Consider the following 16,233-nt stretch of genomic DNA (forward strand, 5'->3'; position numbering starts at 1 on the left):
TAGTAACAAAATCCTATCTTTTATTAAGTTTTGTAGTTACTTTGTTTTAAATACTGGTTTATAAAATCTCCAAGCTCACTGTTCTTGTCTAAACATTAAAGATTGGGAAAGATCTAGTTCATTGAGCAAAATAATTATCAGTCAAGTAGAATCAAATTAAAATTAAAATTAGAATGAAATTGCATCATAGCTTCCCTTTCCCTTTCAATTATGTCTAGAATGAAATTCAGCTAGGGCTCTGATTTTAAATTGTGGGTTCTATTTATTTGATCCCCCAAATACTAATCTTGTCCAACTCTCATTTATCTGACTGAAACTTAGTTTCAATATAATATTCAGAACATTTCCTTCCTTTATGACTAGTTTAAAAGATATATTCTAAGAATGGAACATGTACTTACTTGAATGGTGAAAACAAGAATGATAATGTAGTTTTCTTCTTCTGAGCCATCTTAACCTGAACACACAGGAAAAAAAACAAGCAGCATTGTTAACAAAGTAGTTTTGTATAAAATGAATGACTGAAACAAAGAATATGGTCTTCATTTTGTTCTAACTAACTGACTACTAATCATAGCTAAGTTAAATAACTATGCCATTTATATGTCAAAATAATTAAAAATTAATAAATTAGTAACATATATCTTAAAGATCGAGGTTAGCAATAGTAAAAGTGGTTCACAAAGAACAATTTATTCCCCCAAACCCTTCTCAAAATTAAAGTCTTTGCAATGTGAATAAAAAGCAATTAAGAGGGAGCAAGGCAACCGTCTTTAGGGAATGATTTCCAAAACTGACTTAGGATTTATTTCCTGATTTCAGACAAGGCTTCCACGATAATATTAATTACTAGATCTTCACACTGGAGGAACCTATTGTCCTTGAAGTATCCTGCTGTCAAGCAGCTTAAAGATCTAACCTCAATTTTGTGTAACGCGAAGCAATAAATAGTGACAACCAAAATTTAAATCTCAACTCTTAAATCATCTTCTAGTGGTTGGAATAGGAAGTATGCCAGTCCTAATAACATCAGAATTGAATTATAGGAGCAATTCTACACCTTGATTAAAATGCACCGCCTTCAATGACATCAATTCATATCAGTTATGGAAGTTCGACCCATAGAAATTAAATTCTATGTTTTAATTAACAAGTTCCTTGAAACATTTAGATTTTTTTAAGACAATGGAAAATATTGGCTGTCCCAGTAAAAAAAGAGTTTAAGGATTTAAGCTAGGTTTTTTTCCCCATAATACTACTGTTTTTTATTTAGCAACAATCCTACTATCATACTAAATTGTAAGTATAGACTACAACTTCCTATGTTGTTTCTATTTCTACTATGACAATCTGATTTTTCTACTGGAAATATTCATATGAATGTGCAGTTTACACATTTCAGCAATAGCTTACGTACCTTAAATTGTTCAAGAATCTGGACAGCGTTGGTAAGCATGCTCTCTGCCTTAAATTGGGCAGTATTATTCAAGTATCCAAGAGGTAAAACACCCTGAGGGGGCCAAAAAACAGAATTAATATTTAGCAGCATAATCCAGGCCCAGAAAAGCAAGCATTTTTACTAAGAACTATGACATCTTACAGTACATAAAGTAAAACAGTACCTTCAGAATTAGAGAACAGTATTATTCACAATGAATCAGTACACACCTTCTACTAATAGTAGCATAAATGTCAGCTTTGAAACGGGACCCTTCATGCACATTGAAGAAAAGAAAAATTGTCCACAGAACGCTATGTAAGACTGACCCCTTTAGATAACTTCCAAAAAATAAATGGGTTTAGCTAGCCCATTGTGTGTGAGAGAGAGAGTCATCTTGCATATCAGATAGAAGCATCTTGGTTTACAAATGAAGTTCTCTTCTCTCAGAGGTGGTGTATTCATTCACAATATTTTAACCTGACTTCTCCTTATAAAGGTTGGATGATAGATATGACAATTATTAGGCAAGTGTTTTGCTTATTAAAAATTGAAAACACAATTTCAGGGCTCCATTCTATAAAGTGGAACATTAGACATTTCAGTTCATTTCATGCGGGATTATAATTTCATGAGTCAGCTGCTATGAAGTCATAAAGAGGGTGACTGTGAATTGAAGAAGTGATTCAATTATCAAATGAATTATTAATCTCTCTCTCTCTCTCTCTCTCTCTCACACACACACACACACTCACACAAAGTAACAATTATCTGAACCCCCAATAAAATACATTTTTCCAAGCACACATAGATTAAAGTATGAGTATGACTAAGGCTTCTTCCCTAAAGATAATATAAACCAACTTTTCAAATGTATAATTTCTCCCAAAAGTATGGATTATTTTTTATTTATCTGTTAAATTTATACCTGCTTCTCTAAAGTCTTCTCTTCCCCCTAAAACAACAATCCTATGAAGTAGATTACATAGATAATCATGTAATCACTCAGTGAGTTTCTATAGTCAAGAGAAGACTTGAACTTGGCTCTTCCTAGCCCTGGTTCAACACTTTTCCTATTACATCACAGAATATTTCTTCTAAATTTCTTGCTCCCAGAAACAGTATTCAAGTTAACCAGGGGTGGGATTCAACCAGTGTAACAACCGGTTCAGTGAGCATGCACAGCATTTGCAACTCACCTTCTGCTGCAAGCTCTGTGTGTTAAATAGGTGACACGCAGCAATCCACTGTGCCACGCGAATCAGCTAAGCTGGAAAACCCAGAAATAAAGTACAGACTAGAACCGGGGTGGGAGGGTGGGCCCAACAGCTGATGATCGGAGCAAACCAGTTTGCTCACAGCTGATCGTCGGAGCTACCGGTTCACCCGAACCAGACCGAACCGGTAGAATCCTACCCCTGAAGTTAACCAATAAGTAAAAGATCCAAAGATATGGCAACAAAGATGAAACTGGATGAGTAAGACTGGATGAGACTGAAAATTGGCAGGGTTATTATGAACAGTAATCCCACAGAGCTTCCCCCCCCCAAAATAGATAACAGTTTCTCTTATGAGAGAATGGCTTAAACTATATTCAATGGAAGGAGTAAAAATTGACTGCAGTTAGCAAAAACTTGCTCTATCTAAAAGAATGGGGTCTCTCTCTCTCTCTCACTTTCTTCTAAAATATTTTGTGATTAACATTCACTTCTACAGGAGAAAAAATAGTTAAACATGTCTAGGTTGCCTAGTCTTATAAAAAAATACTTTAATACCTTAAAAAAGAAACCATCACTATGCAGATTTCACATTAACACATACATTGCCATTCAAAAACCATACTGGTAAGCACTTGTAATCTGTGAAGAGCTAGAGACAGTTTCTCTATACTGTTGTTCAGTGATGGCACTTTGTATATTTTGAAGTTAATCTTTGCACATCTATTTATTTTGATATAAGTTTAATTAAAAGGAAGAATCTAAGGAGGGACTGGGTGAGGGGAGAGAAATCACCCAGGTGAGAAGGACACAATAGTGTTCACCAATCTGTCCATGAGGGAACCTGACCCTTACTGGAAGCAAGGTCATGATTTTGTATATATCCAGCCATTTGTGGTTCATTTAATAATGTGATTAAACAAACCATGGTTTCATGTAAAATGTGAACCTGGTCTATAGAGAAATTTCAACACTGGTCATTTTCCATTGAGAAGAGAAATAGCATATTAACTTACCACTGAATTCAGAGGAAAAGGAACTCCAACAAGGGAAGCCATCAGTGGTGCAATGTCAGCCTACAAGCAGAAAAAAAAGTCTCCCTTTGAATGTATACTTAAGCAAAATTAAAAGCTGAAGTCTCTTTTATGATGTATTTTCATAAAACATTTCTATATGCATGACATCCTTTCAGATAATTAAAAAATTGTTTCCATGTTTAATGGATAGGAACTTATATTATGCATCATTCTTAAGAATTCAATCTGTGTCAACAGAGCATTGAGAATAAAGGCTCTGCAAACAAAATTGTCTCCATATTGGTAACAATGGATGGGCAAGCAATGTTGCTTTAGAAACCAGGAAGGGTATTACAGATATAATATTCCCACTACAGTGCAGTTCTTGTGCTGAAAGCATGTCCCATGTTTATACTATCAGCAGGTAAACCCATTTCAAATTTTGGCTATAAACAATTAATAAAACAAGCATCAAACAGAATGAATTAGTGACATAGATAGATAGATAGATAGATAGATAGATAGATAGATAGATAGATAGATAGATAGACAGACAGACAGACAGACAGACAGAGATTGACTGACTGACAAAAACTGGAGGCAGAGGGGCCTGCCCATTAATATAACTTATTATCATAATTATGTTTCTTTGTACCATCTTAAAATAAAGTAAGTTAAAAAACTGGGTTTGAAGCAACCAGATACCTGATTCACATCTTGGCGTTTCCACATCTCCAGCTTCCATTCTGTAAGTGAGGAAAAAAGAATGATAATTTATGAGGGGAAAAGATAACTCTTTTGATACTTAGCAGTTATAAGCTTATTCTTCTGATAGCTTTTCTTTATATTAAAATATATTTGTGCTCAAGTGGCAGAATATAGTATTAAGAAATTTACTCACGGGTACACAAATCACTTTAATCTGAATCTGAAGAATCACAAAGGAAAAGCTACACATCAGAATATCCAAGACCTTCTCTTGGATGGACAGCTATATGTTGATAAATCACTGATTAGGGTCAGCTTTATGTATAGGTAATCTACTTCAAGTGAGATGGGCAGCCACATAAATTTACTAAATAAAATACAGTAAACCAGAAAATGATTCCAGAAACAGTTAAGGCAGAGAGCTGCAGCACATTCTAAAATCATGCATTTTTCTTTAACCAATCTGGCCATAGTTCTGTGGCTCATTGTCCAAATCCAGATTATTAGTTAACTACCATTAAACAGCCAATGATCTTTCTAGCAAAGATTACTTTTTCCCCACCCCAGAAATAGTAGATAAAATTCTATTAGAACTATATGCCTGTTATGTTCATTTTTATTATTTTATTAGTTCCAAAAACACTACCAGCATTACAAATATGACCTGAATACTTGGTTGGACATGAGATGACCAGTTCTGTTAATGTGTTCAGCATCCATGTGTAATTTCTTACATTTGGTTAATGTTAGGTTCATCTTAGCACTTCATTTAATGTGTTCTTTTAAGTGGTGGAGGATATGCCTATTTTTATCTTGGATTATTACACTATGCAGTTAATTTTAAGCTTAATTATCCCTCACATTTCCAATATAGGAAAATCAGCCTTGGAAACAAGAATGATTCATACTCACAGAGAGTATGATGTTAAACAATATGAGCAAAGTGAAGATTAAATGTGGGAAGCAGGACACCTGGGCAAACAAGAAGAATGCTGATGATTTCAGGTATCATGAAGAAAAATTAAAGTCATCTAAAAATCTGCTAATTTACAATTAATTTAAATGCATTAATCTATTTAATTAGGTTTGATTAAAGATGACAGGGGAACAAACTAGCCCTGTTTAAAACTACATCCGGCTCATAAAATCAGGCCCACAAATCAAAAGTTTCAAGTAAAATTTATTTTCTGCAAAGGAGGATTTGCATTATGAATATGAAAAACGGTGGCTCAAATGTTATTGAGCATTGTGAGAATCCACATAAATATAATGGTTTGTAGTAAAAGTTTACTCCCCATTCATTTAATGAGGATTTTATCAATGTAACAGCAGCAGCAGCTAATAACACAAAAAACTGTCCTTTTGTCTGTATAAAAAAGGTATTACACAAATAATTGCACAATAATTGCACAAATAATTACCTTTTAAAAATGTGTCTTCATATTGCTGTGAGGTAACTATCTGAGGATATTTGATTCCTGCTCCCCAAGCAATTAGGGGTGTTAATGTTTCTGATGGATGACTTGCTCCATGAGTCCCTAAACACATACAGAAAATAAGCCAACATTATATTATCGTTATTATTATTATTTTTAAAGCTGGCTTTTGAATACCATTTCCCTACTCTGCTCATCTAGAGGGCAGTCTGCAGCTTCAATACCATTCAAATTATTTCTTCATGCAACTTTCCCTTTTGCTTCACAGTTTACCCACAACTGCCATTAGGCTTCTGAAGGATTGCCCCAATCTGGATTTTCAATTATATATTCATATAGCATTTCTCTGTATCTACTACTACCAACCAACAACCTAAAACTAAGGTTTACTCAAATTCCTACAGATGCCTCAGGCACTTCATTTCTTTATATAATAGTAAAAGTTTAGTCAACTCTTCTACCGTGTTTCTCACAAAATAAGGCCGGCCCTTATTTTTTTTTTGAGCCCCGAAAAAACGGCTAGGCCGTCTTTTTGGGGTTGACTTAATTCCCCCCCTTGCATACTCGGGCGGGCGGGCAGAGACGGCTTGGATGTTGACCTCAGCATTAGTGGGGCACTTCGTATCGGGAGATCTTCCGCCACTGTTGCTTTCCCTTCTCCCTGTGCTGCCGTGGCGTTTGGAGCAACGCCGCGGCATTTGGCGCAGCCACGCGGGGCCAACCAGGGCTCCTCCCTGCAACCAGAGCCTGGTGGAGACACTCGGCTTCAGGCACTCCTGTCACTGCCTTCCCGGGCATCGTTCAAAGGCAAAGCCCATTCTTTTAAAAATAACATCCTACTACTGGTACGACAAAACCTCCCCTGCCCAAGAGGGCAGCCGAACCCCACGTGGGGAGGCAAATCTCCCGGGGCCGCAGTGCAGGATCGGCCCACCCCGGGAGAAGTGCCCAGCTGCCATCCGTGCCTGGCGCTAGGCAGAGTGCGAAGAGCTTTGACGGGGGTGCCCAGCGCAGCTGACAGGCAGGCCCTCCTGCCCGGCGGCGGAGCTCTGGACAAGGCAGCAAGCGCCTCCCCGCCAAGCCCTCCGCTCATCCCCCCAGGGCTGCGCCAGAGCTGGGTGGGCTGGGCAGAGCTGGGAAAGCAAGCTGCAGGTGCGCGCCCACCTGCCAAGCTCAGGCATGATATTCCCCTCTGAAAAAAAATCGGGCCGGCCAAAGAGACCCCCCCCCGCGCCAAGAAATCGCTGCCCACCTCCCTTTTCCTGTCGCTCAGCGGCCTCCGCTCGCACTGCCCGCCCGCCCGGGCTCCGCTTGCACCGCCCGCCCACCCGGGCTCCGCTCGCACCGCCCGCCCGCCCGGGCTCCGCTCATGTATCCGGCTGGGGCTGTCAGGAGTTGCTACCGCCGGCGCGCTCATGCGGCTCCAGTCCTGCGTTGCCTCGGGAAGGAAAGGCAAAACCAGGAGCCGCTGTTGCCATTGCAAGCGCCGCGCGGCTCTTCCTTTTGCCTTTCCTTCCTGAGGCAACGCGGCACTGGAGCCACGCAGAGCCGCGCCAGCGGCAGCAACTCCTGACTCGGGGCCTCCGAGGGAGGAAGGAGGAGAAGAAGGGGGGAAAGGGGCGATTCCCAAAAAAATCGGAATTCCGATTTTAATCGGAAGAATATCATGTCTGCAAGCTAAAGAGCCGGGCCGCCCCAAGCTTGGCTTCCTTCCCAAGTCCCTCCAGCCTGACCCCAAAGGGGCCACCAGGAGAGGCCACCCAAGGCAGTGATAGCGCCCACCCATCCGTGGACAGGGAGGCAAGGCGATGGCCTGCGCTGCGTCCTCCTCCGAGCTGAGCCCCGCCGAGTGAGCACCTCTGCCTGACGCCCGTGCCACTGCAGCGTTTGGAGCTGCCGGCTCATTTGGAGATGAGTGGGGACGGGGACGGGCTGGGCTAGGGGTTGAAAGGATGGGCAGCTTCGGGATCTCTCCGCCGGACCCGCCGGCCAGGGAAGCAGTGCTGCCGTCGCCTCGCCTCCCTGTCCAAGGATGGGTGGGTGCTATCACTGCCTCATGCAGCCTCCCCCGGTGGCCCCTTCGGGGTCGGGTTGGAGGGACTTGGGAAGCCAAGCTCGGGTCGGCCCGGCTCTTTTGCTTGGCAGGCGGGTGTGCACTCGCGGCTCGCTTTCCCGGCTGCCCAGCCCGCCCGGCTTCGGTGCAGCCCTGGCAGGATGAGCGGAGGGCCCAGCGGAGAGGCGCTGGGTGCCCCAGGAGAAGCTCTTCGCACTCTGCCCGGCACCAGGCAGGGATGGCGACTGGGCGCTTCTCCCCGGGTTGGCTGATGCTGAGTGTTGGGCTGCCCTCTTGGGCAGGGGAGGCTTTGTTGTACCAGTAGTACGGCATCGTTTTTAAAAGAATGGGCTTTGCCTTCGAACGATGCCTGGGAAGGCGGTGACAGGAGCGCCTGAAGCCGAGTGTCTCCGCTGGGCTCCGGTTGCAGGGAGGAGCCCTGGCTGGCCATGCGTGACTGCGCCAAACGCCGCGTGGCTGCGCCAAATGCCACGGCGTAGCTCTAAACGCCGCAACAGCACGAGAAGGGAAAGCAATGGTGGTGGAAGGTCTCCCGATATGAAGTGCCCCACCAATGCAGAGGTCAACGCAGGCAGCACCATATCCCGGTATACAACAAAAGTACTTCCTAATGGCAAGCCCCCCCCCCCGCCATCCCCCCCATTTCGCATGTTTAATATAGGCCTTAATTTGGGGGAGGGGCTTAATTTCATTTTATGCCTATAAAACATGCTGGGACTTCCTATTGGGGGAGGCCATATTGTTGGAGAAACACAGTATAACAAACTGTTTGCTCATTAATTTCATCAGGCTTAATTGTCACTCCAATTTTTTTATCAATTTTAATAACTCAAGATCTCTCATTTGCTTAAAATGAGTCTGCCACTTTTCTCTTCCCATTTCTTAGCTTGAACATCATTCTGAAATCCCTTTATATTTTTCTCCTGCATTTCTCATCATTAAGCATGATTACTCAGGTAGTAGGGACCTGGCTACACATTAGTCAACCCATCCTATATGATCTTGATGTTTCTCTTCTTCTTGTAAACCACCTACTAAAGTCTAAGCTTTGGTTCTTTTGTTCCTAATTCCAGCTCAATTTGCTTTCATTTATTATTTGTAGCTTAGTCACATCTACACTGAGCCTTTTTCACTTTCAATCGGAACATCTTAGGTGTTATTACTGAAATATCTCTAAATTCAGTGATGGGCAATCTGTATTCCTAACGAAGTAATCTATTGAGGCCAGAGGTGGTATTCAGCTGGCTCTGACCAGTAGCAAAAATTTTGACTGGTTCAAAGAACCAACAAATACCACCTCTGGCTGGCCCAGCCCACCCATCCCCACTCTTACCTCTCACCTCTCCTATATTCTGTTGTTTATTAGCTCAGCTGATTCACATTGCAGAGCAAATTGCCGCGCTTCAGCTGAGCTAAAAAACAGCACAGCTCACCAGTGTTAATATAGAGGGCGGTGTTTGAAGCCTGCGCATGCATGCACGAAGTGAACTCTCCGAACCGGTAGGAAATTTTTTTGAAACCCACCACTGATTGGGACCTCATAATATGCCCATGATTCAGGAAGGATGTGGCTATTTAAGAATAAAATAACTTTCCCCTTTTCCCTGACAATGACTTTTCCCCCCTTATCATACCTCTCTCTTTCACTCCCCACAATAAGCTTCAGAACACCCAACTGATCAGCTGATTCACTTTTGCCTTTTATATGAACTAATGGTTTGATATGAATATATACCAAAGACCAAATCTGCAGATAATGTATATGCTTTGTCTATTGTAAACCTTGGGATACCTGAGGCCGTGATGGCGAACCTATGGCACACGTGCCACAGGTGGCACGCAGAGCCATTTGTGCCAGCACGCGAGCTGCAGGCAAACTTACCTCACTACACATGCTCGCACCTCACAGCTGATTTTTGGCTGGTTTGAAGCCTTTTTTGACCTCCCAAAGGCTTGAGGAAGGCTTCTGCAGGCTTTGCAGGCCGAAAACTAGACCCGTTTCATCACTTCCTGCTTTTCTAAAAATACTGGAAGTGATGAAATGGGGCTAGTTTTCGGCCTGCAAAGCCTGCAGAAGCCTTCCTCAAGCCTCTGGGAGGCCGAAAAAGGCCTCAAACCAGCTGAAAATCAGCTGTGAGGCGGTGCATGTAAGGGGGTGGTGGGGGTGGGTAGGTGGGGATTGCATGCACATGCATAGGGTGTAGGGGGGGGCACGCATTACCTTCTGGGTGCTGGCACACAAGTGTGAATGTGCAAGCACACGCACAATTTTTGGCACAGGAGGCCCAAAAAGGTTAGCCACCACTGCCCTAAAGACTCCTTTAATTTTTTCCAAGTTTAACAATGAATGGAACAGTTATAAAAGGATTGCTTCAGATGTATCTCCAATACTAGACTGCTTCTAAGATAAGACTGATTCAGCTGAGAATGTAGTCATGCTAGGCTATATTTAGACAAGTGGTCCTTGACTTATAGCCATTTATTTAGTGATCGTTCGGAGTTACAACAGCAATGAAAAAAGTGACTTCTGACCATTTTTCACGCTTACAGCCTTTGTAGCATCTCCATGATCACATGATCAAAATTTGGACCCTTGGCAACTGGCATATATTAATGACCATTGCACTGTTCCAAGTTCATGTGATCCCCTTTTGCGACCTTCTGACAAGCAAAGTCAATGGGGATGCCAGATTCACTTCACAACCATGTTACTAACCTAGCAACTGTAGTAATTTACTTAACAACAGTGACAAGAAAGGTCATAAAATGGAGCAAAACACACTTAACAGCTGTCTAGCTTAGCAATGGAAATTTTGGACTCAGTTGTGGTCATAAGTTGAGGACTACCTGTATTACTCTGCATCCGTAATATCTATTCTCTTTGTTTCTAAATGACAAGAGTGCTGTGAATATAAATATAGCACATTTCTAAATATTTAAATTCCAAAATATAAATAACCTTATGTAAAGAAAATACTGGCTTGTGTGATGAATAAAGAAAGCAAAACATGGAATACCACAATGGACAAAGATTTTCTGAGCTGAACCTTTATAGTGTTCTGAAATAAAATCTCACCCCAGTCTGTCATTCCATGGTCAGAAGTTAAGATAAAGGCCGTGTTGCCATCATTTCCATAGAAGCCCTCAACCATTGAAACAATTTCTTGTATACCTTCATCAACTTTCCTGATATTGTTCTTATATTCCCTACAGAAAAAGCAAAAGATTGTAATTGTGAATCTAGAAGTACATTTGCACAAGATTTAAAAATAGGACCAATGAATAATAATAAAAGCATTAAATGTTTTCTGTCTAGTTTATTTTTTACATTATTCCTTTCTTTGCACATCACATTAGACAAATGAATTTAAAGCACTCCAAGCATTTAATTTTCAAACATGACATTCAAAAATGATCAACAGAATCAAAATGCAATAGTTTATTTGGATGAAAGTCTGTTTGAAATTTTTTTTATTATAAGTTATCATTTTTTCACCCGCACATTCAGATTGTAATGGTGTTAACCTGTTACATTCCCCAAAATATCCTTTGAGACTTCAAATTCTCAAAAAAAGAAAGAAAGAAAGAAAGAAAATGAAGAAAGAAAGAAAGAAAACATCAAACTTACATGCCATAACTTGCTTGCTTTATTTATTTATTATTAAATAAATTACATGGCCTTCCAATTCAAACATGTTGATTCCACTTCATGGGAATTGCCATGGCAGAACTTGGTGATTAAGGAATAACTTCTGTGGGAAAACATTCCAGCTGTCTATATAGTCCAGTTTAAACATTTTTCTTTTTTTTCACTTTGTTCTGTCTTTAAGGAGTTACTATTACATTATTATTTTAGTACAAGACATTAACACTTCTTATAAATATAGAATGTTCCAGTCCTTCCACCAAGCATATAAAAAAGTAACATTTATTATTAATGCAGAAGGAGCCATGCTTATCAAACTGGTCTTTTCCTCAATAGCAATTTTGCCCCATTCTCTTTCATGCTGTGTCAGAAGATATTTGCAATCCCTCACTTGTCTAACACATCACGTTTCTTAATTTGAGAATTATTAAAAAGCTTAAAGCTTTACCACAAACTTTGGAAAGATTATGGTACAAGGTGTTAGCAAACTGTCTAACCTACAGATCTCACATAAATGAGTTAACCCATTTTTCCAGAGTCATAAATTCATCTCTCACTTGATATAGATATAATCATTATAACAAAATTAACCTAGTTAAAATAAAACTGAAAATTAAACCACACAAAAGAAATTGTTCAAATATAGTTACATACTTTTAATCCTATTAATTTCAATGGGGGATTTAGGCACATTGCTAATTCTCTCACATATCAAGTGCACTCTGCAAAAATGCCTTTATTTAGTAAACAGAATAGGAAAAAGAAAGAACAATAAAAGGGAAAGAAAAAAGACAGCCGAACACCAAAGAGACTTATAAAGACTTCTCATACATGTTTATACAAATTTTACAAAGCACTTTCAATAAAGGATTTGCATAATTCATAATCATTTATATATACTGTAACCTATATCTATAAATAATTTGATCGTGTTGGAAGTAACATCAAGTCTTGAATCCACTGAATCACTGGATAATATAAATTAAAGGTATTTAAAATTGTATAGCTTTGGTTGTACTTATATTACAGGTAAAACTTGAAAAATTAGAATATCATGCAAAAGTTCATTTATTTCAGTAATACACCTTAAAAGGTGAAGCTAATATATGAGATAGACTCATTACATGCAAGGCAAGATAGTTCAAGCCGTGATTTGTCATAATTGTGATGATGATGGATTACAGCTCATCCACAATCCACAGAAAATCCACAATCCACATCCACAATCTCAGAAAATTAGAATATTACATGCAATCAATAAAACAAGGATTGTACATAGAACAATATCGGACTTCTGAAAAGTATAAGCATGCATATGTATTCAGTAGTTGGTTTGGGCCTCTTTTGCAGCAATTACTGCCTCAATGCAGTGTGGGGCTCAGGTCAGGCGAGTTTGCTGGCCAATCAAGCATAGTAATCCCACGGTCATTGAACCAGGTTTTGGTGCTTTTGGCAGTGTAGGTAGGTGCCAAGTCCTGCTGGAAAATGAAGTCAGCATCCCCATAAAGCTCATCTGCGGAAGGAAGCATGAAGTGCTCCAAAATCTCCTGGTAGACAGCTGCGTTGAGCCTGGACTTAATGAAGCACAGTGGCCCAACACCAGCAGATGACATGGCTCTCCAAATAAACACAGACTGTGGAAAATTCACACTGGACTTCAAGCATCTTGCAGTGTGTGCCTCTCCATTCTTACTCCAGACTCTGGGTCCTTGGTTTCCAAATGAGATTCAAAAGTTGCTCTCATCAGAAAAGAGGACTTTGGACCACTGAGCAACAGACCAGTTCTGTTTTTCTTTAGCCCGGGTAAGACGCTTCTGACATTGTTTGTCGTTCAGGAGCGGCTTGACAAGAGGAATACGACATTTGAAGCCCATGTCCAGGATCTGTCTGTGTATGGTGGCTCTTGATGCACTGACTGCAGCCTCAGTCCACTCCTTGTGAAAGTCCCCAACACTTTTGAATGGCCTTTTCCTGACAATCCTCTCCAGGCTACGGTCATCCCTGCTGCTTGTGCACCTTTTTCTTCCACACTTTTCCCTTCCACATAACTTTCTATTAATGTGTTTTGATACAGCATTTTGGGAACATCCAACTTATTTTGCAATTACCTTTTGAGGCTTTCCCTCCTTATGGAGGGTGTCAATGATGGTTTTCTGTTAGGTCAGAGAGAGATCATTTAAAGGCTCAGGAACCCTTTTCAGGTGTTATGGCTTAATTAGCTGATTAGAGTGGGACACTTTGAGTCTAGAATATTGAACCTTTTCACGATATTCTAATTTTCTGAGATTGTGGATTTGGGGTTTTCATGAGCTGTAAGCCATAATCATCTCAATTATGACACATCATGGCTTGAACTATCTTGCTTTGCATGTAATAAGTCTATCTCATATATTAAAGTCACCTTTTAAGTTGCATTACTGAAATAAATGAATTTTTGCATGATATTCTAATTTTTTGAGTTTCACCTGTATATTTAAAAAATATAAATCATACATTTTTACCTTGAATGAGGCCGATGAGCATGACCATTTGTATCTAATCCTAATAAGTGCAGGAAGAAAATGATTTTTTGTTCATGAAGTTTAGAAAACAATGTTTCATTGTTTTTAGCCGAGTTGAAGAAATCCTAGATCAGAAAACCAAGTAAATTACTCTGAGCACCAGAAACGGTTCTAACCAGAAAGTTAGAACTTGTTAATTATATCAGCAATTATCACGCAGAAGAACCTGGAAGGAAGACATTTAGATAAATTCCTCTATAGAATGTGGTCCTTATATTCATTTCTACAGAAAATATGTTCAAAAAGGTAACTTAAATCTAAATTACTTACAAACCCTTGAAACGCCTTTTAGACAAATGGGAGTATCTAACATTTATTCTCATCTTCACATTTTTCCTCAGATTCTTTTCCCACTGACTTTTATAACAAAAATAAATCCTAAGTAAAAATACTGAAGGAGTACTTAGGAAGCAGAAGGTAAGAATATTCATAATTTAAAGACACCAATTCTCGTTGTATTCTGTACACAGAAACCTCTAATTCTTTCTTCAGATGGAAATATGGACACATTATACTACAAACCTTTGAGCAAATGACAAGAAAATCCAACACAAAATTGCCCTATAATAGATAGCTGAAGACTACCTAAAAACCCACTTTATTTAAAATGCACCACACTGTTTAAAAAAACAACCCAGAAACAACAGGGAATAAAGGAGATAGCACAAATTTGTAAACTATATTCTGCCAGTCATATAAGAGGGATGCAAAACAAAGATTTTTATTCACCTTAACCTGGTCAAAAACCCAAGTGTCCAGTATAGTGGCATCTTCAGCTGCAAAATCCTCTCTTTCAGCTTTATAGCAGTTGGTGTAAACGTGATCACCAGTAGCACCTGCAACCAAACATTCCAGCTGAAGAAAAGGATAACTATATTTTTAACTCAGTTTCCCTAAGTCTTCTCAAAACATATTTTATCTTCACTTAAATGTACTTTAAAGTACCTAGAGTTATTTCACACCAACTTTTAGAAAGTGCGTATATACTTAGATGGATAATTTAGCTAAAAATAATTTTTCCTTCCAGTTGATATGTAAACAACTACCAAAATGATGGGAAGCTAGCAAGAGGAGTCTTGGGCTTGTAACAAACACTTTATCAAACAAAGCATTATATTATATGGTCATTATGCCATTGCTACAACAACAAATTTAATGGCAGCCCAAGACTTACACAGTACTGCATGTATTGTAAAAACTTGTTGACTTTTTGAAGAAAATAAATCTGCCAATTATCTAGGCCAGGGATGTCAAACTCGTGGCGTCACATTGTCGTTACAACTTTTTTCACCTTCGCTAAACAAGGGGTGGGCATGGCCAGCATGTGACGCATCTGATTTAGGCAGTGTTTTAAAAACACACATGGACTAAAATAGTCAGAAGAATAAATTCACTGAAAATCCCAAAATAGTATCTGCAATTACAGTTCATCAGCAGAACATTTAGCACAGAGGTGCATGTTGTCATTAATTAAGAATGACCAAACTTTATAAGTGCTACAAAGGGTTTTTCTGGGAAATGAACATTCAATTATTGGTTATTGTAATTAATTATAAACCTTTACTATGTTATAAATGAAGAATCAATAACGCTAACATAAGCTTACCTTTAGCAAACATAGGAAGAATATCTGGACTTCCCCAGCTCCAAGTATATTTACTTTCATTGAAAATAGAATCAAATTCCACTGGATTTTCTTTCCATCCTGTAACTCAAAAAAATGCACTGTCAAAGTTATTTGCTTTTTTTTTAAAGAGGGAAAAGTAAGATTTGGTGCCAGTTGTTAAAAGCTATAAAGGTATTATATTCATTTGGGGAAAGTGAATCCACATCATTACATTTAATTAGCAAGTACATACTTATTTTTAACATGGGAAAATTGTAACTTTTGTATAGAAAATGTGAAAATATTTCAAAATTCCCGACATAGAAATAATAGATTTTCAATCTATTTTTATGCCAATGTTCACTAAAAATTACCTGAAGAATCTATCTGAAAAACCTCAGTGATATTGGAAATTTCAAAGAAAGGTCTTATCCATATATAGTATTATGTAAAGTTGTAGCTTGTTTTAATTATGGCTTATTCATTAATTCAAACAAATAAAACAATACTGGATTCTTCTGAGTAATCTTT

The 16,233-nt window shown here is 39.3% G+C and overlaps 1 protein-coding gene across 1 annotated transcript in view; it reads right to left on the bottom strand.

Annotated features, from left to right (window-relative positions):
* Nucleotides 1-16,233, bottom strand: part of PIGN (phosphatidylinositol glycan anchor biosynthesis class N) — a 77,958-nt gene that overhangs the window by 51,074 nt on the left and 10,651 nt on the right. Inside the window, exons 4-12 of the mRNA XM_087961195.1 lie at nucleotides 15,703-15,801; nucleotides 14,826-14,932; nucleotides 14,037-14,161; nucleotides 10,966-11,096; nucleotides 5,801-5,917; nucleotides 4,377-4,417; nucleotides 3,672-3,731; nucleotides 1,418-1,510; nucleotides 402-457 (exon numbers count right to left, since the gene is read on the bottom strand). Of these exons, the coding sequence (XP_087817321.1) occupies nucleotides 402-457; nucleotides 1,418-1,510; nucleotides 3,672-3,731; nucleotides 4,377-4,417; nucleotides 5,801-5,917; nucleotides 10,966-11,096; nucleotides 14,037-14,161; nucleotides 14,826-14,932; nucleotides 15,703-15,801 (829 nt within the window). The remainder of the gene's footprint in view (nucleotides 1-401; nucleotides 458-1,417; nucleotides 1,511-3,671; nucleotides 3,732-4,376; nucleotides 4,418-5,800; nucleotides 5,918-10,965; nucleotides 11,097-14,036; nucleotides 14,162-14,825; nucleotides 14,933-15,702; nucleotides 15,802-16,233) is intronic.

Source organism: Notechis scutatus, chromosome 3 (genome assembly GCF_049901735.1).
Source record: "Notechis scutatus isolate UNSWTSFEM ecotype Mainland chromosome 3, rNotScu1.2, whole genome shotgun sequence".
In the NCBI taxonomy this organism is placed as follows: Eukaryota; Metazoa; Chordata; class Lepidosauria; order Squamata; family Elapidae; genus Notechis; species Notechis scutatus.